General features: G+C 42.2%; 1 protein-coding gene across 2 annotated transcripts in view; it reads left to right on the plus strand.

Annotated features, from left to right (window-relative positions):
- gne (glucosamine (UDP-N-acetyl)-2-epimerase/N-acetylmannosamine kinase) overlaps positions 1-22,261 on the plus strand; it is an 81,054-nt gene that overhangs the window by 37,800 nt on the left and 20,993 nt on the right. For both annotated transcript variants that reach the window (XM_087979844.1, XM_087979843.1), the window contains exons 5-9: positions 1,316-1,528; positions 9,038-9,125; positions 11,304-11,514; positions 17,391-17,520; positions 18,749-18,970. In XM_087979844.1, the coding sequence (XP_087835970.1) occupies positions 1,316-1,528; positions 9,038-9,125; positions 11,304-11,514; positions 17,391-17,520; positions 18,749-18,970 (864 nt within the window). The remainder of the gene's footprint in view (positions 1-1,315; positions 1,529-9,037; positions 9,126-11,303; positions 11,515-17,390; positions 17,521-18,748; positions 18,971-22,261) is intronic.

Genomic DNA, 22,261 nt, shown 5'->3' on the forward strand with positions numbered 1-22,261 from the left:
CATTGTCTCTGAGTCAAGATCCTGGAATTCCCTCCCTAAAGGTATTGTGGGTCTGACTGCAGGTGTTCAAGAAGGCAGCTCACCACCACCACCTCAAGGGCAAATATGAATGGGCAATAAACGTTGACCCAGCCAACAATGAATAAAAAAAAGATCAAGGTAGCCATTATCCGGCACGACGCTTTTAATCACCCTATTTCAACATGTATCTTGCACAGCGAGCAAATGTTTTGCACCCTATTTGCATGGTAGCCAATGACATGAATCTTGAGCATACCAAGGAATACACTGACATCCGATTTAAGATTGTTGGCCGGATTTGCTTGTAGTGCACTTGTGTGTTCAGGAAGCTAAATACAATATTAATTCTAGGCAGACCGAAAGCATGTTCACATTTTCTACACCTGTTTCAACTCAAAATGGGCAATAATCAATCTCTAGTTTGCTGTTCAGTGCAATGACTTGTTTAATCAGAGCAAACCTGCCCGATTTAAAATGTACACAAAACTTGTCAGTTAATGACTGTCATCCTGTTACTAGTGCATTCTCTATGATAGCACCTTTGCCAATTAAGGTTCACTTGTTAACCAATCAGCCCACTCTTCTTGTAGAATATAAATTGTTATTCCCCTTCACATTGTTATTTCTTGTTAATTGTCCTGATGAGAGCATGATAAAAATCTCAACAATTTTTTTTCTGCAGTCCTTAAGCATTTAAGATTTTCAGTTATTATCAGTTATTATATTCAGCACCAATAACTTAACTTGCACATATTGACTATGAGTGTGACAGGGACAAAGAAAGAATGCCAAACAGACAAGGAGGTACAAAGGCGATTGTTTTGAGGTAGGAAGAGGGAAAGAATTCCAGAGGGAGGAGTCAGGGTAGTTTTTGGAGTGGAGTGGAGTGAAGGAATCTGGAGAACAACACTTCAACTTATTCTTTCAGCTGCAGTAAATTCTCACTGCTCCCACATCTCGAAGAACTGGAGCATTACAAGTGTGAACACACAATCTTAACGTTATTTTAAATATCCCTGAAACGAAATATACTTGAGCTTGCTTTATGTAATTGCTTGTTAAGACAAACTTCAAAATAGAGTTTAGTTTTAACCTTTTTATAAATTGTTCATTTTGAAATCTTAAGAATTATCTGTGAATACTTATTTTAATTGAAGTTATAAAGTTATTAACTTTGCTATCAGTAAACATTTCATAAGATTATAATCTGTACATTTGTCACTGACTTTGTGTTATAAATATTTTATTTATGTTATGTATTAGCTTATGTGTTGGTTGTGATTTAAAATTTCAGGAAGTAAAGAAATGGTACGAGTGATGAGGAAGAAGGGGATTGAACAGAATCCAAATTTCCGGGCAGTGAAACACATCCCCTTTGAACAGTTTATACAGATGGTTGCACATGCTGGCTTGATGATCGGGAACAGTAGTTGTGGGGTGCGGGAAGCAGGCGCATTTGGGACACCTGTCATCAACTTGGGAACACGCCAAACCGGAAGAGAGACAGGTAAACTCTGGCATGAAAACCTTAAATTCCTGTAACACAGCAATAGACTCTGTCAATATGGACTCCACCAAGACATTTGACAAGGTTGCACATGGTAGACTTGTTAGCAAGGCTAGATCATCTGCAATCCAAGGGGAGCTAGCCATTTGGATACAAAGTTGGCTTGAAGGTAGGAGACAGAGGATGGTGGTAGAAAGATGTTTTTCGGACTGGAGGTCTGTGACCAGCAGTATGTCTCAAGGATTGCTTTTTGTCATTTATATAAATTATTTGGATGTGAACATAGGAGGCATGGTTAGTGTGTAGAATGAACTGTCTGAGGAATTGATGGATGAAGGTGCAGTTAGAATGTTTAAAAGACATTTAGATATGTTCATGAATAAGAACAGTTTGGAGGGTATATGGGCCAAATGCAGGCAGGTGTGACTAGTTTAGTTTGATAACATGGTCAACGTGAACTAGTTGGACAAGAGGGTCTGTTTCCATGCTGTATGACTGTATGACTCTATGACACCAAAATTAGTGGTGTGATAGACAGTGAAGAAGGTTTTCTCAGAGTTTGATCAGATGGGCCAAGGAGTAGCAGATGGAGTTTCATTTAAATGTGAGGTGTTGCATTTTGGTGAGGTAAATCGGAACAGGACTTATACAGCTAATGGTCGGGCTCTGGATAGTGATACCAAATAAAGGGACCTAGGGATGCAGGTGCATATTTCCTTGAGAGTAGAGTTGCAGGTAGACAGGGTGGTAAAAAAGCATTTGGCGCACTTGCCTTCATAGTCATTGTTAAAAATTACACAACACCAGATTACAGTCCAACAGGTTTATTTGGAAGTACTAGCTTTCAGAGTGCAGTTCCTTCATCAGGTAATTAGTAGGGCAGGATCATAAGACACAGAATTTATAGCAAAAGATCGCAGTATCATGCAATTAAAATGATATATTGAACAAACCTAGATTGCTGTTAAGTCTTTCATTTTTCAGAATGGGTTGCAGGTTTCGATTCATTAAAATGTAAATCCTGGCACCTCCATTTCATAGGTTATTGCATTGATTATAGGAATTGGGAGGAAATGTTGTGGCTGTAAAAGGCATTGGTGAGGCCACTTCTAGAATACTGCATTCAATTTCGGTCGCCCTCTATAGGAAATATGTTGTTAAATTTGAAAAGGTTCAGAAAAATTTACAAGGATGTTGCCAGGGTTGGAGGGTTTGAGCTATAGGGAGAGACTGAATAGGCTGGGGCTGTTTTCCCTGAGGGGTGACCTTATAGAGGTTTATAAAATCATGAGGGGCGTGGATAGGATAAATAGACAAGGTCTTTCTCTGGGGTGGGAGAATCCAGAACTAGAGGGCATAGGTTTAGGGTGAGAGGAAAAAGATATAAAAGGGACCTGAGGGGCACCTTTTTCACACACAGGCTGGTGCGTGTATGGAATAAGTTGCCAAAGGAAGTGGTGGAGGCTGGTACAATTACAACATTTAAAAGGCATCTGGATGGGTATATGAATAGGAAGAGTTTAGAGGGATATGGGCTGAATGCTGGAAAATGGGACTTGTTCAGATTTGGATATCTGGTCAGCGTGCATGAGTTGGTCTGTTTCCATGCTGGATAACTCTATGACTGTATGACAACAGGACTGCTATGCTCATTGTAGAAACATTTCATTGCATATAGAGAGAATGAACTTGCACATACACAGCACTTTAGTTCATAAAGCAAGGCCCTATCTGACCTAACTATGAGATCACAACCACATGATTTAGACCACAGAATTAGACCATTCAGCCCATCGAGTCTGCCCCAATCCATAATCATGACTGATAAGTTTCTCAATCCCATTCTCTTGGCTTCTCCCTGTAACCCTTGATCCTCTTACTAATCAAGAACCTATCTATCTCTGTCTTAAATACACTCAATGATTTAGTCTCCACAGCCCTCTTTGGCAATGACTTCCACAGGTTCGCCAGCCTCTGGCTGAAAAATTCCTCATCTCAGTTCCAAAGGGTTGTCTCTTCATTCTGATGCAGTGCCCTTTTCACAAAAAGGATAATGACTCTTTGGAATTCTGTATCTCTGAAGATTGTGAATGTGCAGTAAAGTTAAGACTGAGGTCAACAGAGTGGGGTATGAGGGATATGGGGATTAGGTGTAAAGGAGGGATATTGAAATCCAAGGTCTTGTTGGATGGTTAGACTGTCCTGGGACACCATATGGATAATCCTGTTCCTAGTTTTGATGATTCTATGTGAATGAAAATAGATAAGCAACCAACATAAAGAGGAAGCTAAGAATCTCATAAATATTAGCAGATAAGAGAAAGGTAGGAATGATTAAACTGAGATAGGATCAATGGATCTAAAAATAAACCATCTTATGAAGGCACAGAACATGACTGAAATACGAATTGATTACTTTGCATCTGACTTTATAAAAGAAGAGGATGCGGCGACAAACATTAAAGTCAGTAGCTGTATTGACTATGATAAAAATAGAGGAGTTATATCAGAGTAGCTCTCAAAATAGGAAACTCCTATTTTGTCCTTGTCCAGATGGAAGAACTCCTAAGATGCTGAGGGAAGAAATTATATAAGTTCCGGCCACAGTTTTGCAAACCTCCTTCAATCTGAGAGTAGTGCCAGTAACTGGAAGATTACAAACATTGCATCCCTGTTCAAAAATAAAAGGGAGAGAGGGATAAACCGGTAACTAAAGTCCACTTGACACAGATGTTGAGAAAACAAACCTGTACCTCTCACAGATTTAAAATTAACAACTGATCCTCCATCCACTGCCGTTTGTTGAAGATAATCCAAACCTCTCCCACCCTGTATGTCTGTCTGTGTGTCTGTCTGTGTGTCTGTGTGTGTGTGTGTGTGTGTGTGTGTGCCTGTGTACGCGTGTAAGTGCTTCCTAACATCTCTCGTGAACAGACTAATTCTCAGACTATGCCCCTAGTTCTAGAATCCTTCAACAATGGAAATAGTATATCTTTATCTACCCGGTCTTTCCCTGTTGATAGCTTGAAGACTTTGATCAGATCACCCTTTAACCTTCTAAATTCTAGAGAAAACAGATGTGTATAATCTCGCCTCCAAACTAAACTGAAGCCAGGTATCATTCTTGTAAACTTACATGATACAGCCTCCAAGGCCATTATATCCTTCCTAAGTTGTGGAGCCCAGCTCTGCTGACAGTACTCCAAATGGGGTCTAACCAGGGTTTGTATGACTGCAGCAAAACTTCTGCACCTGTAGTTAAGTCCTCTAGATATCAAAGCTAGCATTCCAATAGCTTTCTTGATTATTTTCTGCACTTCTTTAAATTCACTTGTGGGACGTAAGGGTTGCTGGCTGAACCAGCATTTATCGCCCATCCACATTTGCCAGAATGGATGCAGCTTCAACAAGCTCGACACTCATCCAGGACAAAGCCAGTTTGATTGGCACCACATCCAGAAGCATCCACTCCCTCCACCCAACCCCAAAATCTCTTTGGACATCCACTTTATTCAATTTCATACTATCTAGAAAAGACCCTGAAATGGACTGAAAAAGGATAAAATAGATAACCTCACACTTGCTTATATTGAATCCCATCTGCCGCAGTTTTGCCCATTTACTTAGCAATATCCCAATTTTATGCTATCATCCACACTGTCTACAATGTCACCTAACTTAGGTACCATCAACAAATTTGAATGTATTACTTTCTCTGCCATTATCCAAGTTGTTAATAAATAATGTGAATAATTGAGGCCCTAATAGATCCTTGTCAATTTCAGTTCCTCCTGTTATCGCAACTTTCTGTCAACTGCCACACCAATTTCCCATGTAAGTTATTTGCCCTCAATTCTGTGGGCTTCTACCTTAGTTAACAGTCTCTTTATGGGACTTTATCAAATGCTTTCCATAAGTCCACATAAACAACATGTCCACCAACTTAGTCATTTGTTCAAAAAATTCAGAGGTTTGTCAGGCATGCCCTACCTGTCGTGAATCTCCCTGAAGAACTGAGAAGTGTCATGGTGTTGTGAGATATTGTATTATAGGTATCTTTACCAACTCACTCACCAGCTTGCTATGTTCATTAATACCACATTCCCATTCATTCATTCCTAACCTTTTACTAACCATTTGCTTACTATAGCATGTTTTAATTCATTCATTCGTAGAACCCATGTTTTTGTGGTACATTTAACTATTGCAAGATAGACTAAATTAAAACATTCCTTCCAAACCCATTACTGCTTCTTCACACCTTCAACCCTTATCAGACCTATTTATATCAAAAGCTACCTCTGAATAAATAGCAAGGCCTACTAACCTATTCAGAAACAACACCCTCGCCGCCATAGTGTCTCCTCGACCCACCCAAAACTATGGAATCACCCTATACCTACTGTCTCTCAAGACCTGAAAAGATTACAGAACATCGAACAGCTTCCCCAACTATTACATATTTCTTAAATACATACAGACAGCGCCGCTATCCACATTACTGTCAAAACAGCGCTTCTTTGAAACTGCATGAATGAATGAAACTCAGACTGGCAAATAGTAAACAATTCTCACGACCCAGCTGCGGTAATTGGTTTAATATCCTTTATTCTTTTATTAAGTATGGGCGGCACAGTAGGTAGCACTGCTGCCTCACAGCACCAGGGACCGGGTTCGATTATCTGCATGTCCAAAAGATGTGCAGGTAAGGTGAATTAGCCATGCTAAATTGCCCATAGTGTTAGGTGCATTAGTCAGGATATAGGATCGGGGAATGGGTCTGGGTGGGTTACTCTTCAGAGGGTCGGTGTAGACTTGTTGGGCCGAAGGTCCTGTTCAAAGTTTGTGAGAAGATTTGTAGCTCGGGTGCTCGTTGCTGTGGTTCTGTTCGCCGAGCTGGAATTTTTTGTTGCAAACGTTTCGTCCCCTGTCTAGGTGACATCCTCAGTGCTTGGGAGCCTCCTGTGAAGCGCTTCTGTGGTGTTTCCTCCGGCATTTATAGTGGCCTGTCCCTGCCGCTTCCGGTTGTCAGTTTCAGCTGTCCGCTGTAGTGGCCGGTATATTGGGTCCAGGTCGATGTGTTTGTTGATGGAGTTTGTGGATGAGTGCCATGCTTCTAGGAATTCCCTGGTTGCCAGGGAATTTCTAACTTATTTAGACCATTCAGGCCGAGTACTTCTACTAACATTTATTAACTTAAAAGACAAAAGGACCAATATCTCTTAATTATGCAAACTCAGGCCAGACAGATATTCGAATCCCATCAGGAGTAACAGCCACCATTTGACAGAACAGAAGTCACCCAAACCTTTGAGCATTATAGATAAAACAATGCTTTAATATACGTAAAAACTGTGCATAAAGAGGTGACTTTAAGAATTATATTTTGGGATTCCATTGCCTCCTCGAGCTGTGACACTGTAGTTGTTGAATAAAGAGGCTATGTTTGTCACTCACCGATTTCAGACGTTACTTGAACACGATCCCACAGTGTTCAGTTATCCCATCCTTGACTATACAATCCAAATAATTTCCAGACTACAAATATTAGGCTAACTGGTCTGTAATTCCCCGGTTTTCCTTTTTTACCCTTCTAAAAAACGTGGAATAATGTGCAGTTTTCCAATCCAAGTGGACTGGATTTAGGGAAATCTGGGCATCTGCACTGTGCTTCCCAACTTCCTTTAACATCCTCAGGTGGAAAGCTTCAGGTTCTGGGAATTTGTCGTAATTTAATTCAGTTAAATTCCTTGTGACTGATGTTTTACTTACGTTAATTTTATGCAGTCCTTGTTCCCAATCCACTATTAGTTTGCTTGCGACTCCTGACAAGCTACCCTCCTTTTCTACTGTAAATGTTGAAGCAGGTCTGGCAGCACCTGAAATAAAAATACAGTTAATGTTTTGATTCAGGTATGACTTTCTGGGAGTGACTTTCTGACAAACAATTTTGTAAACAAGTTAGCGAAGTCTCTGTGTTCACAATTGTAATACAGTACGGAGGAAACAGTTTGGCTCGACCTCTTTTATCTGGACAAGAGACAGCCAATAGGTAACCTGGTAAGAGATTTTCAGTTAACAGTAGGATTTTAAAAAATGGAGAAAATAGCCTAAGTATTCTGACACGTTGAGGAGAATTAGTCAACTTAAGCAGCTTTTCGATCCTGAGGAAATCTCAAAGTGTGATATTGACCCAGGAGGTTTAAACATCAGAGCTGTTTTTATTCCTGGATGTAGGTTTGCTTGTTGAGCTGGAAGGTTCGTTTTCAGATGTTTTGTCACCATACTCGGTAACATCGTTAGTGAGTCTCTGGATGAAGCTTCATTTGGATGCTCACTGAAACTGTTACCTAGCATGGTGACAAAACGTCTGAAAACAAACCTTCCAGCTCAGTGAGCAAACCTACATCCAGAACCTCAACCTGAGCTACAAATCTTCTCAAAGCCCACTGTTTTTATTCCATTTAGATTGCTGCATGATTCCCTTCAAGAGTGGGTTTAGGTAGACATAGCCAGGCTGACCTGAGCTGTTTACTCGATAGTTTTGTTTGTTTTTTATAGACTTACTTAGAGCTTGTCTTAACATGTGGAAAGTCGTTACAGCTCATTTGGATTGTCAAAGCATAACAGATGCTCACACCTATACCCCTTCATTAATATTCAGTATACCTCCTTAACCCACCCTGTCCCAGCAATGGCACACCTCACTCCTGCCTCTCTCTTTCAGTTCATTGATTTCTGTTTGGCCAACACTTGTCAGAGGGTGCACAAGATTGTGAATGGGCGTTGTGTGGGCTGGATGCAGTGAGCAGAAGTGTGTACCACCTTTGGCGAGATGAGGGAGAGCTGAGAGTGGCAGGAACTTTCTCCAAGGGTGAGCTGGGTGAGTTTTGTCATGGCTTGTGACAGGGCAGAACCGGGCATTCTCAGGTGGTGGGGTTTAGGGTGAGCCTGCGCAGTTTTAGAGGTTGGCTGCTCCATTTAAAAACTGTACGTCAATGAACTTAAGACCATCCTTAAAGGGCATATCTTCAGTTCAGGCTAAATGAAAGAACTGTGACTCTATTGGAACTAAGCTCATCACTACATCTCCTGGTTTTCTTTGTCGCCGGATTTAAACTGTTACCAACATTGGAAGATGAAAAGCTTCTTGTGTAAAATGACGGGTGAGTGGTTTAAATCACAGGCATTGGCAGGCGCTCACACCCTACTGCTGGCCAAATGATCTGGACTACTGTTTGTATTTCTTGGGAGAGCAATACCGGGACCATCAATATAAGCGGGTCACTAATATATTCAATCTTCAATTCAGGAGAAATGTCTTTATCCAGTGAGTGATGAGAATGTGTGACTCATTACCTCAAGGAGTGTTGGAGAGGAATAGTGTCAGTGCATTTAAGGGGAAGCTGGATAAACACACAAGGGATAGCTTAGCCTCTTTGGATTAACACTTGATCAATGGGCTTCTTTGTGGTCCTAAGTCTGATTTTGTTTCTTTTTCTGACTTAGGTGAAAACGTTCTCCATGTGCGGAATGCTGACAGTCAGAATAAAATATTGCACGCTCTGCAACTCCAATTTGGGAAACTGTACCCATGGTATGTCCCTGGTTTCACTTTTCCTTTCGGCAGTCTTCTGGATCTAGGTTGACTTGCTTCCTGTCAGGTTTGATGGGTTCTGAGATGGCTGATGACTCCAATGCCTGATCCACAGACTCTGCCACTTATAGGGCAAGTTGTATATGAAGGGTTGGGTACATGGGTTGTTCAAAGGTTTATGTGCTCCCTTTGACACCTCAACCTCTCCTCTATGTTCCCAACAGAGTCTCTGAATGTGTTCAGTGCCTTCCTGAATAAAGGTCCTCCATTTCAGTTGGTTGCAAACCATGCTATCAATCAGTAAGGTATTTCTGAGCTCTGTAGGGAGACTTAGAGGAGATCCCTAAACTGTATCTGCTGTCTTCCTAGGAGTGTCCAGTCATAACCAAGTTCCAATTAGAGTGGTGGTATCAGACACACTGATAACTTTCTGCCTTGCCACGCTGGTTTTGAGTGATTGCCAACTCAATACTGGGAATGTTGGCCTGGGAAAGGATGCTATTGTTGGTTAAGTTTTAACTTAATACCTGGTCTCAGATCTTACTCTAGGCAATGACCATAATAAAGCAAAGGAGCATGATTTTTTTCTGATCTTATGACCACGGTTCAAGTTGCTGCCGTATTTCTATAGAGGCAAAACATGATTTGGAGAATCGGACTACTGATTCAGAGAATGATCTCCAATTTATGCTTAGTGAGGCTCTTGGGTGTTTGTAAATCATAGGTAACTTACAGCTACTCATTAAAATGTTGCCTTTCTTTCAAATATAGAAGAAATAAAACAAATGATTGATGAGGGCAGAGCGGTAGATGTGATCTATATGGACTTCAATAAGGCGTTTGAAAAGGTTCCCCATGGGAGACTGATTAGCAAGGTTAGATCTCATGAAATACAGGGAGAACTAGCCATTTGGATACAGAACTGGCTCAAAGATAGAAGACCAGAGGGTGGTGGTGGAGGGTTGCTTTTCAGACTGGAGGCCTGTGACCAGTGGTGTTCCACAAGGATCGGTGCTGGGTCCACTACTTTTCGTCATTTATATAAATGATTTGGATGCGAGCATAAAAGGTCCAGTTAGTAAGTTTGCAGATGTCACCAAAATTGGAGGTGTAGTGGACAGTGAAGAAGGTTACCTCAGATTACAACAGGATCTTGATCAGATGGGCCAATGGGCTAATGAATGACAGAGTTTAATTTAGATAAATGTGAGGTGTTGCATTTTGGGAAAGCAAATCTTAGCAGGACTTATACACTTAATGGTAAGGTCCTGGGGAGTGTTGCTGAACAAAGAGACCTTGGAGTGCAGGTTCATAGCTCCTTGAAAGTAGAGTCGCAGGTAGATAGGATAATGAAGAAGGCATTTGGTATGCTTTCCTTTATTGGTCAGAGTATTGAGTACAGGAGTTGGGAGGTCATGTTGCAGCTGTACAGGACATTGATTTGGCCACTGTTGGAATATTGCTTGCAGTTCTGGTCTCCTTCCTATCAGAAAGATGTTGTGAAACTTGAAATGGCTCCGAAAAGATTTACAACGATGTTGCCAGGTTTGGAGGATTTGAGCTACAGGGAGAGGCTGAATAGGCTGAGGCTATTTCCCTGAAGCGTCGGAGGCTGAGGGTTGATCTGATAGAGGTTTACAAAATCATGAGGGGAATGGTTAGGATAAATAGACAAAGTCTTTTCTCTGAGGAAGTCCAGAACTAGAGGGCATAGGTTTAGGGTGAGAGGGGAAAGATATAAAAGGGACTGAAGGGGCAACATTTTACACACGGGGTGATGCGTGTATGAATGAGCTGCCAGAGGAAGCAGTGGAGGCTGGTACAAATACAGCATTTAAAAGACATCTGGATGGGTATGTGAATAGGAAGGATTTGGAAGGATATGAGCCAAGGGTCGGCAAATGGGACTAGATTAGGTTAGGATATCTGGTCGGCATGGACGAGTTGGACCGAAGGGTCTTATTTCCGTGCTGTACGTCTCTGTGACTCTATATCACAAGTTAAAAACCCTTTCAATCCAGAATGCCTAAACTGTGTACTTTCCAGTTTCTCATGGTCCTTAAGTAAAAATGTGCATTCCTAATATCTGGATGGAGGAGATAAAATGTGTTCCTCCTGTATCTTGTGACACAATCTTTGGTGAATTAGTCTAATGAATGAATGTCTTTCCATTTCAAGCTCTAAGATCTATGGTGATGGGAATGCAGTGCCACGGATATTGAAGTTCCTGAAGTCGATAGACATGAATGAGCCTTTGCAGAAGAAGTTTTGTTTCCCACCAGTGAAGGAGTGCATTTCGCAGGATATTGACCATATCCTGGAAACACAAAGTGCTCTTGCTGTAGATTTGGGAGGAACCAATCTGCGGGTTGCCATTGTCAGCATGAAGGTAATCATCCTTTTTGGCAATGAGTATTGGTTTGTGCTCTGACCTCCTTATTCTTCGGAAATCTCCTGTCTACCTGTGAATTTGTTTGTCACTCAGTCATGCAGCACTGCTGATACTTTATTTATACTGCATCTTAATGTGAAATTGTTGCCTGGTGATTCATAATCAAATGAGCAGACATCAAGTAAAATAAGGTATTATGGAATGGCTGAAAAGCGTTTCTTTCTCAAAGGCTCTTCCTTTTTAAAAAATGCTTAGCTTATTTTTTGTCTCTCATTTTCCCTAACGCTTTTTTTATTTGGTAGTAGGTCACAGGTTGAATTTAATTTTAGGGTTTTCTTCCTTAGAAACAAGAGAGCACAAATGCCAAGCTAAGAGATGTTAGACTTTAAAAGAATGAGAGGCAGTGCTATTGAAACATACAACATTCTTGGAGGAGTTGGTGCAGAAAGGTTGTTTCCCTTTGTGGAAGAGTCAAAGACCAGAGGGCATAGTCTCAGTCTAAGGAGTTTCCTATTCAAGGCAGAGATGAGGAGGAATTTATTCTGAGGGTAATGAATCTGTGGAATTCTTTACTGTACATGGCCATCGAGGCAAGGTCATATATATTCAGTGATGAAGTAAACAAATTTTTAATCAATAAGGGAATCCAGGGTTATGGGGAAAATTAGGAAAGCAGAGTTGAGGATTATTAGAATTAGTTTTATTGTCACATGTACTCACATGAGTACAGTGAAAAGTTTACAAGTTGCCACTTACGACACCATCTTCGGTACCTAGGTACAAATTCTTAGGGGGATACGGTTAAAAAAGTAATGAAATAAAAAGTCCATCAAATAATTAGAAATATATAGAAATAAGAATGACAGTCCTTCCAACCCAGACCATGTCGGGCTTCACCTCGAGGTCAGGAGTCAAGTCCACACTTAGGCTGGGAATCCACACTGGCATTCATGCCAGACAACGTCGATACCACCCAAGGGCAAGAGGTTTTAAAAAAAGGAAAAGAAAACGTGAAAAGGGAGAGAGAGAAAACAAAAGAAACAGACGGAGCAGACCAGCTCCAGCTGAGGAGTCCTATTCCATCGCCACCTTGGAGTAGAAGATTATCAGATCAGCCATGATCTCATTCATGGAGCTGAATGGCCTACTTCTGCCTCCATGGATTATAATCTTGTTTATTATTAAATCTTTTATTAGAGTCATAGAGTCAAACAGCATGGAAACAGACCCTTCGGTCCAACTCGTTAAAACCGATAAAGTTTCCCAAACTAAACTAGTCCCATTTGCCTGCATTTTGCTCATATCCCTTTTGTCCTTTCCTGTTCATGTACTTGTCCAAATGTCTTTTAAATGTTGTAACTGTATCTGCATCTACCACTTCCTCAGGCAGTGCATTCTACATACGAACCCTCCTTTTTGTGAAAAAGTTGCCCCTCAGATCCCTTTCAAAGTCTTTCCTCTGTCACTTTAAACCTATGCCCTCGGGTTTTGAACTCCCCTACCTTAAAGAAAGACCTTTGTTATTCACTGTATCTATGCCCGTCATGATTTTATAAACCTCCATAAGGTCACCTCTCCACCTCTGATGCTTCAGTGAAAAAAGTCCCAACCTATCCAGCCTCTCGTCATTACTCAAACCTCCAGTCTCGGCAACATCCTGGTAAATTTGTTCTGAACCCTCTCCAATTTAATAATATCCTTCCTATAGCAGGGCAACCAGCATTATACACAGTGTTCCAAAAGTGGCCTCACCAACAACCTGTACAATGGCAACATGACATCCCGACTCCTTTACTCAGTGGTCTGGGCAATTAAAGTCAAGTGTGCTAAACGCACTCTTAATCACCCTATATACCTATGATACAACTTTCAAAGAATTATGTACCTGAACCACTAGGTTTCTCTGTTCTACAGCACGACCCAGGACCCTACCATTAGCTGTATAAGTCCTGCCCTTGATCATCTTACCAAAAGGAAGAAGGGCTTATGCCCGAAACGTCGATTCTCCTGTTCCTTGGATGCTGCCTGACTTGCTGCGCTTTTCCAGCATCACATTTTCAGCTCATCTAACCAAAATGCAACACCTCGCATTTATTCAAATTAAAATCCACCTGTCTCTTCTCAGCCCATTGACCCAATTGATCAAGATCCCTTTGTAACCTGTGCTGTATTGTTCTATGTTCTATGTTCTAACCTTCACTGTTCTCTATACCATCAATTTTGGTGTCATCTGCAAAGTTACTAATCATGTTTCCTATATTCTCATCTAAATCATTCATATAAATGACAAACAACAGCAGATCCAGCATTCATGGTCTGCTGGAGACAGGCCTCCAGTCCGAAAAACAACCTTCACCACCATCCTCTGTCTCCTACCTCAAGCCAATTTTGCATCCAATTGGCAAACTCTCCCTGAATCCCATGTAATCTAACTTTACTAACCAGTCTACCATGTGGAACCTTGTCGAAGGCTTTACTAAAACATGTACCATTCTGCTGTCATTTATCTTCTTGGTCATGTCCTCAAAAAAAACCTCAAAAGTTTGTGACTCATGATTTCCCACGCACAATACCATATTGACTATTACTAATCAGTCCTGCCTCTCCAAATGCATGTAAATTCTATCTTTCAGAATCCCCTCCAATAGCCTACTATCACTGATGACAGATTCACTAGTGTATAGTTCCCAGGCTTCTCCTTATAGCCTTTCTTAAATAAAAGCAGAACATTAGCTCACCTTCAGACCTCTGGCACTTCACCCAGGCTGAAGATGATACAGATATTTCTGCTGAGGGCTCCATTTCTTCCCTAGCTTCCCACAATATCCTGGGATACATTTGATCTGGTCCCGGGGATTTATTAACCTGAATGTTTTGAAGACCTTCACCACCTCTTCTGTAATGTGGACTGTTTTCAAGATATCAATAGATTTTTTTTTCCCCAGCTCCCTATCCTCCACATCTTTCTCCATAGTAAATATTGATTCAAAATATTCATTTAATATCTCTCTCGTCTCCTGTAGTTCCACAAATAGGCGACTTCATTGATCTTTAAGGAGCCCTATTCTTTCCATTACTGATGTTTTGCTCTTAATGTACTTGTAGAATCTCTTTGGATTATGCTTAACCTTACCTGCTAAGGCTTTCTCTGTTTGTAAGATCCTAAAAAACACTAGGGTGCACTAGTGAGTTATATATGAGTTAGATATGTGGACTATTTGTGATATTTACAAATTTGCTAAAGACACCAAAACTGGTTGGGAGTGTATGAGGTGAGAAAAGTGAAAGAAGCTTCAGGAGGTCTCGGTTAGGTTAAGTGAATAGGGTTGAACATGGCAAATGGAATATGTAATTAAATATGAAAGTTATGCACTTTGCTAGAGTTACCAGAAAGGCACTTTGTTTTTTAGATGGTGAGAGGTTGGGAAGTACAGTCGGTCAGAAGGGTCTGAGTGGCCTTGACCATGAAAATATTTCCATGGTAGGTGCAGCATTGGCATTCATTGTGAGGGGATTTGAATGCATGAGTAAAGATATCTTGCTGCAATTCTTTCGCATCCTGGTGGGATTACACCAGGTTATTGTGTACAGTCTTGGTCTCCTTGTCGAGGGAAGGATATACTTGCCATAGAGGGAGTATACCAGAGGTTCACCAGATTAACCCCTGGGAGGCAGGAAATGTTTTATGAAGAGAGATTGAGGACACTGAGTATTCTCTAGAGTTTCAAAGAATGAGAGGTGATCTCATTAAAACTTAAGAAACTTCTTATAAGGCAGGTCAGGGTGCATGTAGATTGGATGGTTCCCCTGGCCGGTGAGCCAAGAACTGGGGACCGTAATACTCAGGGTAAGGAATGATCCGTTTAAGACTGAGATGGGGAGGACATTTTTCGTACAGAATGTGATGAATCTTTGGATTTGTCCACCTCAGGGTTGTGGAAGCTCAGTCACTAAACAGGTGCAAGACAAAGCAGTAAGTTTCTGGAGACTAAGTATGTTAAGGGGTATGGAGATAATGTGAGAAAATGACATGGAAGAGATGATCTACCATGACCTAGAATGAGTGAACAGGCTCAATCAGCTGGATGGCCTGTTCCTGTTCCTATTAGATTAGATTCCCTACAGTGTGGAAACAGGCCCTTCGGCCCAACAAGTCCACACCGACCCGCCGTAGCGTAACCCACCCAGACCCATTCTCCCACATTTACCTCTTCACCTAACACTACGGGCAATTTAGCATGGCCAATTCACCAAACCTGCACATTTTTTTATGGATTGTGGGAGGAAACCGGAGCACCCGGAGGAAACCCACACAGACACGGGGAGAATGTGCAAACTCCACACAGAGAGTCGCCTGAGGCGGGAATTGAACCCGGGTCTCTGGCGCTGCGAGGCAGCAGTGCTAACCACTGTGCCACCGTGCCACCCCTATGTACCTAGGTTTCTGCTGATGCTGCACGCCAGCCTCCTTCTGCTCCCTCACTATAAGCAATAGCTGCAAGAGGGTCATTGTGCAAGAGCAAGATGGGATGTGGTGTGTAGTGGGCCAGGAAGGTCAACAAGTGGTGGTTGGGGTAGCATTGGTGCGATAACTGGCCAAAGTGTTTACAGGCAATAGTGAACATGCAGTTTGTGCAGTTACTGTGTGAATCTGTATGTGAGTGCCCTTTCCCCTCCATGTTCTGAATTTTTCATCTGTCTTTGTCTTGTGGACTATTTATAGCTTTTGCGACAAATTTGTTTACTTGTTGTTTGAGGAGAAAGTGAGGACTGCAGATGCTGGAGATCAGAGCTGAAAATGTGTTGCTGGAAAAGCGCAGCAGGTCAGGCAGCATCCAAGGAACAGGAGAATCGACGTTTCGCCCTTATGCCCGAAACGTCAATTCTCCTGTTCCTTGGATGCTGCCTGACCTGCTGCGCTTTTCCAGCAACACATTTTCAGTACTTGTTGTTTGAGGCTAATATTAGGTAGTGAGTGACTAAAAACTTCCTTCAACATCTGGGCTTGCAGAGAAAAAGGAAGGCAATATTCCAAGAACTTCCAGACCACAGTACCCCCAGCCAGCAAACAGTGATGGGGTGAAGGAAGGGAAGATACACCGAAAGCCATGGTTAGATCAGTCAGACTTTCTTAGGTTGTAGAGAGAGAGAAAGAGAGAGATGGAGGCAAGATTGGACTGCACCACGAAGGCATTAAGATGCAAAGATGAAAAATTGAAATTTGATTCACGGGGGATCAGGAGTGAATGTAGTTCAGCCACCACAGAAGTGTTAGGTGAGCAGGATATAGTGCAGGATTGGTCAGGCAGCATAGCTTTCAATGCACTTACACTTATAGACACTGAACACCAGAGTTCCTTCCTCATGGTCTCGTGGTGCTGTTTGGATACTCCACCTCCCAACCATAAGCAGCAAACTCAATTGTGTCCAAGTTTCAGTGTTAAAGGGCGGCATGGTGGCTCAGTGGTAGACACAGGTGCCTCACAGCACCAGGGACCTGGGTTTGATTCCTGCCTCGGGTGACTGTGTGGAGTTTGCACATTCTCCCTGTGCCTGCGTGGGATTCCTCTGGGTTCTCCGATTTCCTCCCACAATCCAAAGATGTGCAGGTTAGGTGAATGGGCCATGCTAAATTGCCCATAGTATTAGGTGCATTAGTCAGGGGTAAATATAGGATAGGGGAATGGGTCTAGGTGGGTTATTCTTCAGAGGGTCGGTGTGGACTTATTGGGCCGAAGGGCCTGTTTCCACACTGTAGGGAATCTAATCGAAAAGAAAAATCATGCTTTTTTTGGTAAAGTGAATCTTATTTCAATTTGCAGATGTGCAGAGTTTTTTCGCTTTGTGATTCTTATTATTTGAATAACATGCAGGGTGAAATCATAAAGAAATATGTTCGAGCCAATCCCAAAACATATGATGAAAGAATTGAGTTGATTCTGAAGCTGTGTGTAGAGGCTATCACCGAATCAGTGAAGCTTAACTGCAGAATCCTTGGAGTTGGTAAGTGTTGTATGGGGTATGTGGTAAATTGATAGAGGAACAGATAGCGATTGTTTATTTCATATATGTGCACGCACACACATACGCGCACACACCCTGCGCGCGCGCACACACACACACTTACACACCGCGCGCACACACACACACTTACACACCGCGCGCGTACACATGCACGCACACGCGCCGCATACATACACAACGCGTGCATGCGCACACAAACACACCGCATGCGCGTACACACAGACGCATGCACACCCACGCATGCACATGCACGCACGCACACACACTGCCCGCGCGCACACGTGCTCACACCCATATGCACGCACACACGCGCACACACACTTCAACAGATGGTGTGGAAACTCTCTGAACTATAGAACACTTTGAGTTTTACAGCATGCAGAGTTGGTCAGGCAGCATACCAATGTACAGCATGCATATTGCAAATACTATTCCCATGCTTAATATCCATGTATCCCTTATTATCTTTGCCTTCAAAGAGTGTAGGAAACATTGTCTGCTCCTCATCCAAGGTCTTTGATATCGTGGCTTCTAGCTACCAACGTTGACAGTCTGGATATCTTCAGTTGTTAGGTCACATCTACTTTGTTAGCTTACATGATGTGTCTAAAGCTTTGATCCTTAAATAACTTAACCCCTTCAATAATTGTGAGAGTTTAACTATGGCAAGAGTTATTTGTTCGTAGAAATAGTAAGTAAGTGAGCAAATAACCTAACCTGAAGGTGTGAATGGTGTCCGTCCAAACTGTGTATTTGTCTATTCAGCACTTTTGTGTCGTTTGGATTCTACGATACAGGACCATATTTATAAACATGTAGTTTTGTCTGTATACACACACGCACTATCTATTTCATAATTTGTACTTTAAACTGTAAATTACATTGCATTCAGTGCAGATATTAAGATTACTACTTGATGACTGTATTTAAAAGGCCTAATGAAAGGACTGAAAATTGCACAGGAACCTCGATCATCCGAACGACACGGGCGGGAACATTTTGTTCGGATAATCGAATGCCAGATAACACAGTTTAGCCAAGCATTAGGACTTTGCGATCTTGCCGGATATTCCAAAATTCAAATAAACTAATGCCAGATAATCGAGGTTCCTCAGCATATTGAGTCCTAATCGGGTGAGAAGAACTAACTTGGGTATTTTGAAACCTTTGTTCTGCTACTTAATTATATTTGTGCTCCACACTTCAGGTATTTCCACAGGTGGCCGTGTCAACCACAAGGAAGGAATTGTGCTTCATTCTACCAAACTGATTCAGGAATGGGTATCAGTGGACCTCCGGACCCCAGTGTCGGACACCCTTCGGCTGCCTGTTTGGGTAGACAATGATGGCAATTGTGCTGCTCTGGCAGAAAGGAAATTTGGTCTAGGAAAAGGAGTGGAAAATTTTGTAACTGTGATCACTGGCACAGGTGAGCAAGAAATTGTGTCAAATAAACCAATTTTTACACTTGGGAGCACAAGTTAAGCCTGAAGCCAGCTCAGTGGATTTTGTTTTCAGTGCATCTGTGTTTCCAATTTCTTCAATGCCTCCCATGTGACTGTGGTTGTTACATTGTGTTCCCACAATTGTACCCAGTCAGACAAAACCCCAAGGTTGCAAAGCATCAGTGGTGTTCCAAACATTTTAATCTCACATTCTTTTTAAAGCAGGAGAGCAGGTTGCCTTCACTTCTGCCTAATTAACTTCAGCAAAGGGCAGATTGTCATTTGAATCTATTTTGTAACTTAGATCATGTTCTGATCTGTTTCTGCTTTTCATTAGTATTGAATTGCCACACAATGAAAATGAGGGATAGGAATGACAAGATTAGGGAACCATGGATGACAGGTGAAATTGTGAGACTAGCTAAGAGGAAAAAGGATGTGTACATAAGGTTTAGGCAACTGAAGACAGACGAAGCTTTGGAAGAATTTTGGGAGTGTAGGACCAATCTGAAACGAAGAATTAAGAGGGCTGTAGGGGTCATGAGATATCCTTAGTGAGCAGGAATAAGGAAAACCCCAAAGCCTTTCATTCATATATAAGGAGCAAGAGGGTAACTAAGGAAAGGGTTAGCCCACTCAAGGGCAAAGGATGAAAGATATGTGTGGAGTCAGAGAAAATGAGTGAGATTCCTAATGAGTACTTTGCATCGGTATTCACCGAGGTGTGAGACATGGTGGATGTTGAGGTTAGGGATAGATATTTGATTACTCAAGGCCAAGTCGGCATAAGGAAGGAGGAAGTGTTGTGTTTTCTAAAAGGCATTAAGGTGGACAAGTCCCCAGGTTAGTATGGGATCTATCCCAGGTTACTGCGGTAAGCGAGAGAGGAAATAGCTGGGGCTTTAACAGATATCTTTGCAACATCCTTGAACACTGGTGCAGTCCCAGACGACTGGAGAATTGCTAATGTTGTCCCCTTGTTTAAAAAGGGTAGCAGGGATAATCCAGGTAATTACAGACCTGTGAGCCTGACGTCAGTGGTAGGGAGAAAGTGAGGACTGCAGATGCTGGAGACCAGAGTTGAAAAGTGTGGTGCTGGAAAAACACAGCAGGCCAGGCAGCATCCGAGGAGCAGGAGAATCGACGTTTCGGGCATAGGGAAGCTACTGGAGAAGATACTAAGGGGTAGGATATTTACCCATTTGCAAGAAAATGGGCTTATCAGTGATAGGCAGCATGGTTTTATACAGGGAAGGTCATGTCTTAAAACCTAATAGAATTTTTTGAAGAAGTGACAAAGTTGATTGATGAGGGAAGAGATGTAGATGTCATATTCATGGACTTTAGTAAAGCATTTGATAAGGTTCCCCATGATAGGCTGATGTTGCAGGTGAAGTTGTATGTGGTCCAAGATGTTCTAGTAAAATAAAGAACAAAGAAAATTTACAGCCCAGGAACAGGCCCTTCAGCCCTCCAAGCCTGAGCCAATCCAAATGTACTGTTTAAACCTGTCGGTCAATTCCTAAACATCTGTATCCCTCTGCTCCCCACCTACTCATGCATCTGTCCAGACGCATCTTAAATGAATCTACCGTGCCTGCCTCTACCACCTCTGCTGGCAACGCCTTCCAAACGCCCACCACCCTCTGTGTGAAGTACTTGCTGTGTGTATCCCCCTTAAACTTTCCACCTCTCACCTTGAAAGCGTGACCTCTCGTTATTGAATCCTTCACCCTGGGAAAAAGCTTGTCTCTATCCACCCTGTCTATACCCTTCATGATTTTGTAAACCTCAATCAGGTCCCCCTCAATCTCCTTTTTTCTAGTGAAAATAAACCTAACCTACTCAACCTTTCTTCATAGCTGGCACCTTCCATACCAGGTAACATCCTCGTAAACCTTTTCTGCACTCTCTCCAAAGCGTCCACATCCTTTTAGTAATGTGGCGACCAGAACTGTACACAGTATTCTAAATGCAGCTGAACCAATGTCTTGTACAATTTTAACATGACCTGCCAGCTCTTATACTCAGTACCCCGTCCAATGAAGGCAATCATACTATATGCCTTCTTGACCACTGTATCCACCTGTGCAGCAACCTTCAGGGTACAATGGACCTGCACTCCCAGATCTCTCTGCTCATCAACTTTTCCCAAGGCTCTTCCATTCATTGTATAATTCGTTCTAGAATTAGTCTTGCCTAAATGCATCACCTCACATTTGTCTGGATTGAAATCCATCTGCCACTTTTCCGCCCAACTCTCCAGTCTATCTATATCCTCCTATTCTTTGACAGTCCCTTATGCTTTCTGCTACTCCACCAATCTTCGTGTCATGTGCAAACTTGCTGATCATACCAACAGTGCCCTCTTCCAGATCATTTATGTATATTACAAACAACAGTGGCCCCAACACTGACCTCTGTGGAACACCACTGGTCATCTTTCTCCATTTCGAGAAATTCCCTTCAACTACTACTCTCTGTCTCCTGTTGCTCAACCAGTTCTTTATCAACCTAGCTAGAACACCCTGCATACTGGAACTGGGATAGAGAACTTGTTTGTGATATAGATAAGTGCTTTGGAGGAAGGTGTAGGTTGCTTCATTAGCAAGTTTGCAGATGACACGAAGATTGGTGGAGTAGCAGATATTGAAGGGGACTGTCAGAGAATGCAGTAGAATATAGATAGATTGGAGAGTTGGGCAGAGAAATGGCAGATGGAGTTCAATCTGGGCAAATGTAAGGTGATGCATTTTGGAAGATGCAATTCCAGAGTGAACTCGACAGTAAATGGAAAAGTCCTAGGGAAAATTGATGTACAGAGAGATCTGGGTGTTCAGGTCTATTCTACCCTGAAGGTGGCAATGCAAGTCAGTAGAGTGGTCAAGAAGGCATACGGCATGCTTTCCTTCATCGACGGGGAATTGAGTACAAGAGTTGGCAGGTGATGTTACAGTTGTATAACACTTTGGTTTGGCCACATTTGGAATACTATGTACAGTTCTGGTGATCACATTACCAAAAGTTTAGGGATGCTTTGGAGAGGGTGCAGGATGTTGCCTGGAATGGACAGTGCTCGCTATGAGGAGAGGATGAGTAGATTAGGATTATTTTCATTGGAAAGAAGCAGGTTGAGGGGGACCTGATTGAGGCCTAGAAAATCATGAGGGGTGTAGACAGGGTGGATAGCAAGAAACATTTTCCCAGAATAGAGGACTCAATTACTAGGAATCACAAGTTCAAAGTGAGAGGGGAGAAGTTTGGGGGAGATATAT

The sequence above is a fragment of the Chiloscyllium plagiosum genome, unplaced genomic scaffold, assembly GCF_037043375.1.
Source record: "Chiloscyllium plagiosum isolate Xiang-an unplaced genomic scaffold, Cpla_swu_hap1 HiC_scaffold_36, whole genome shotgun sequence".
Lineage (NCBI taxonomy): Eukaryota > Metazoa > Chordata > Chondrichthyes > Orectolobiformes > Hemiscylliidae > Chiloscyllium > Chiloscyllium plagiosum.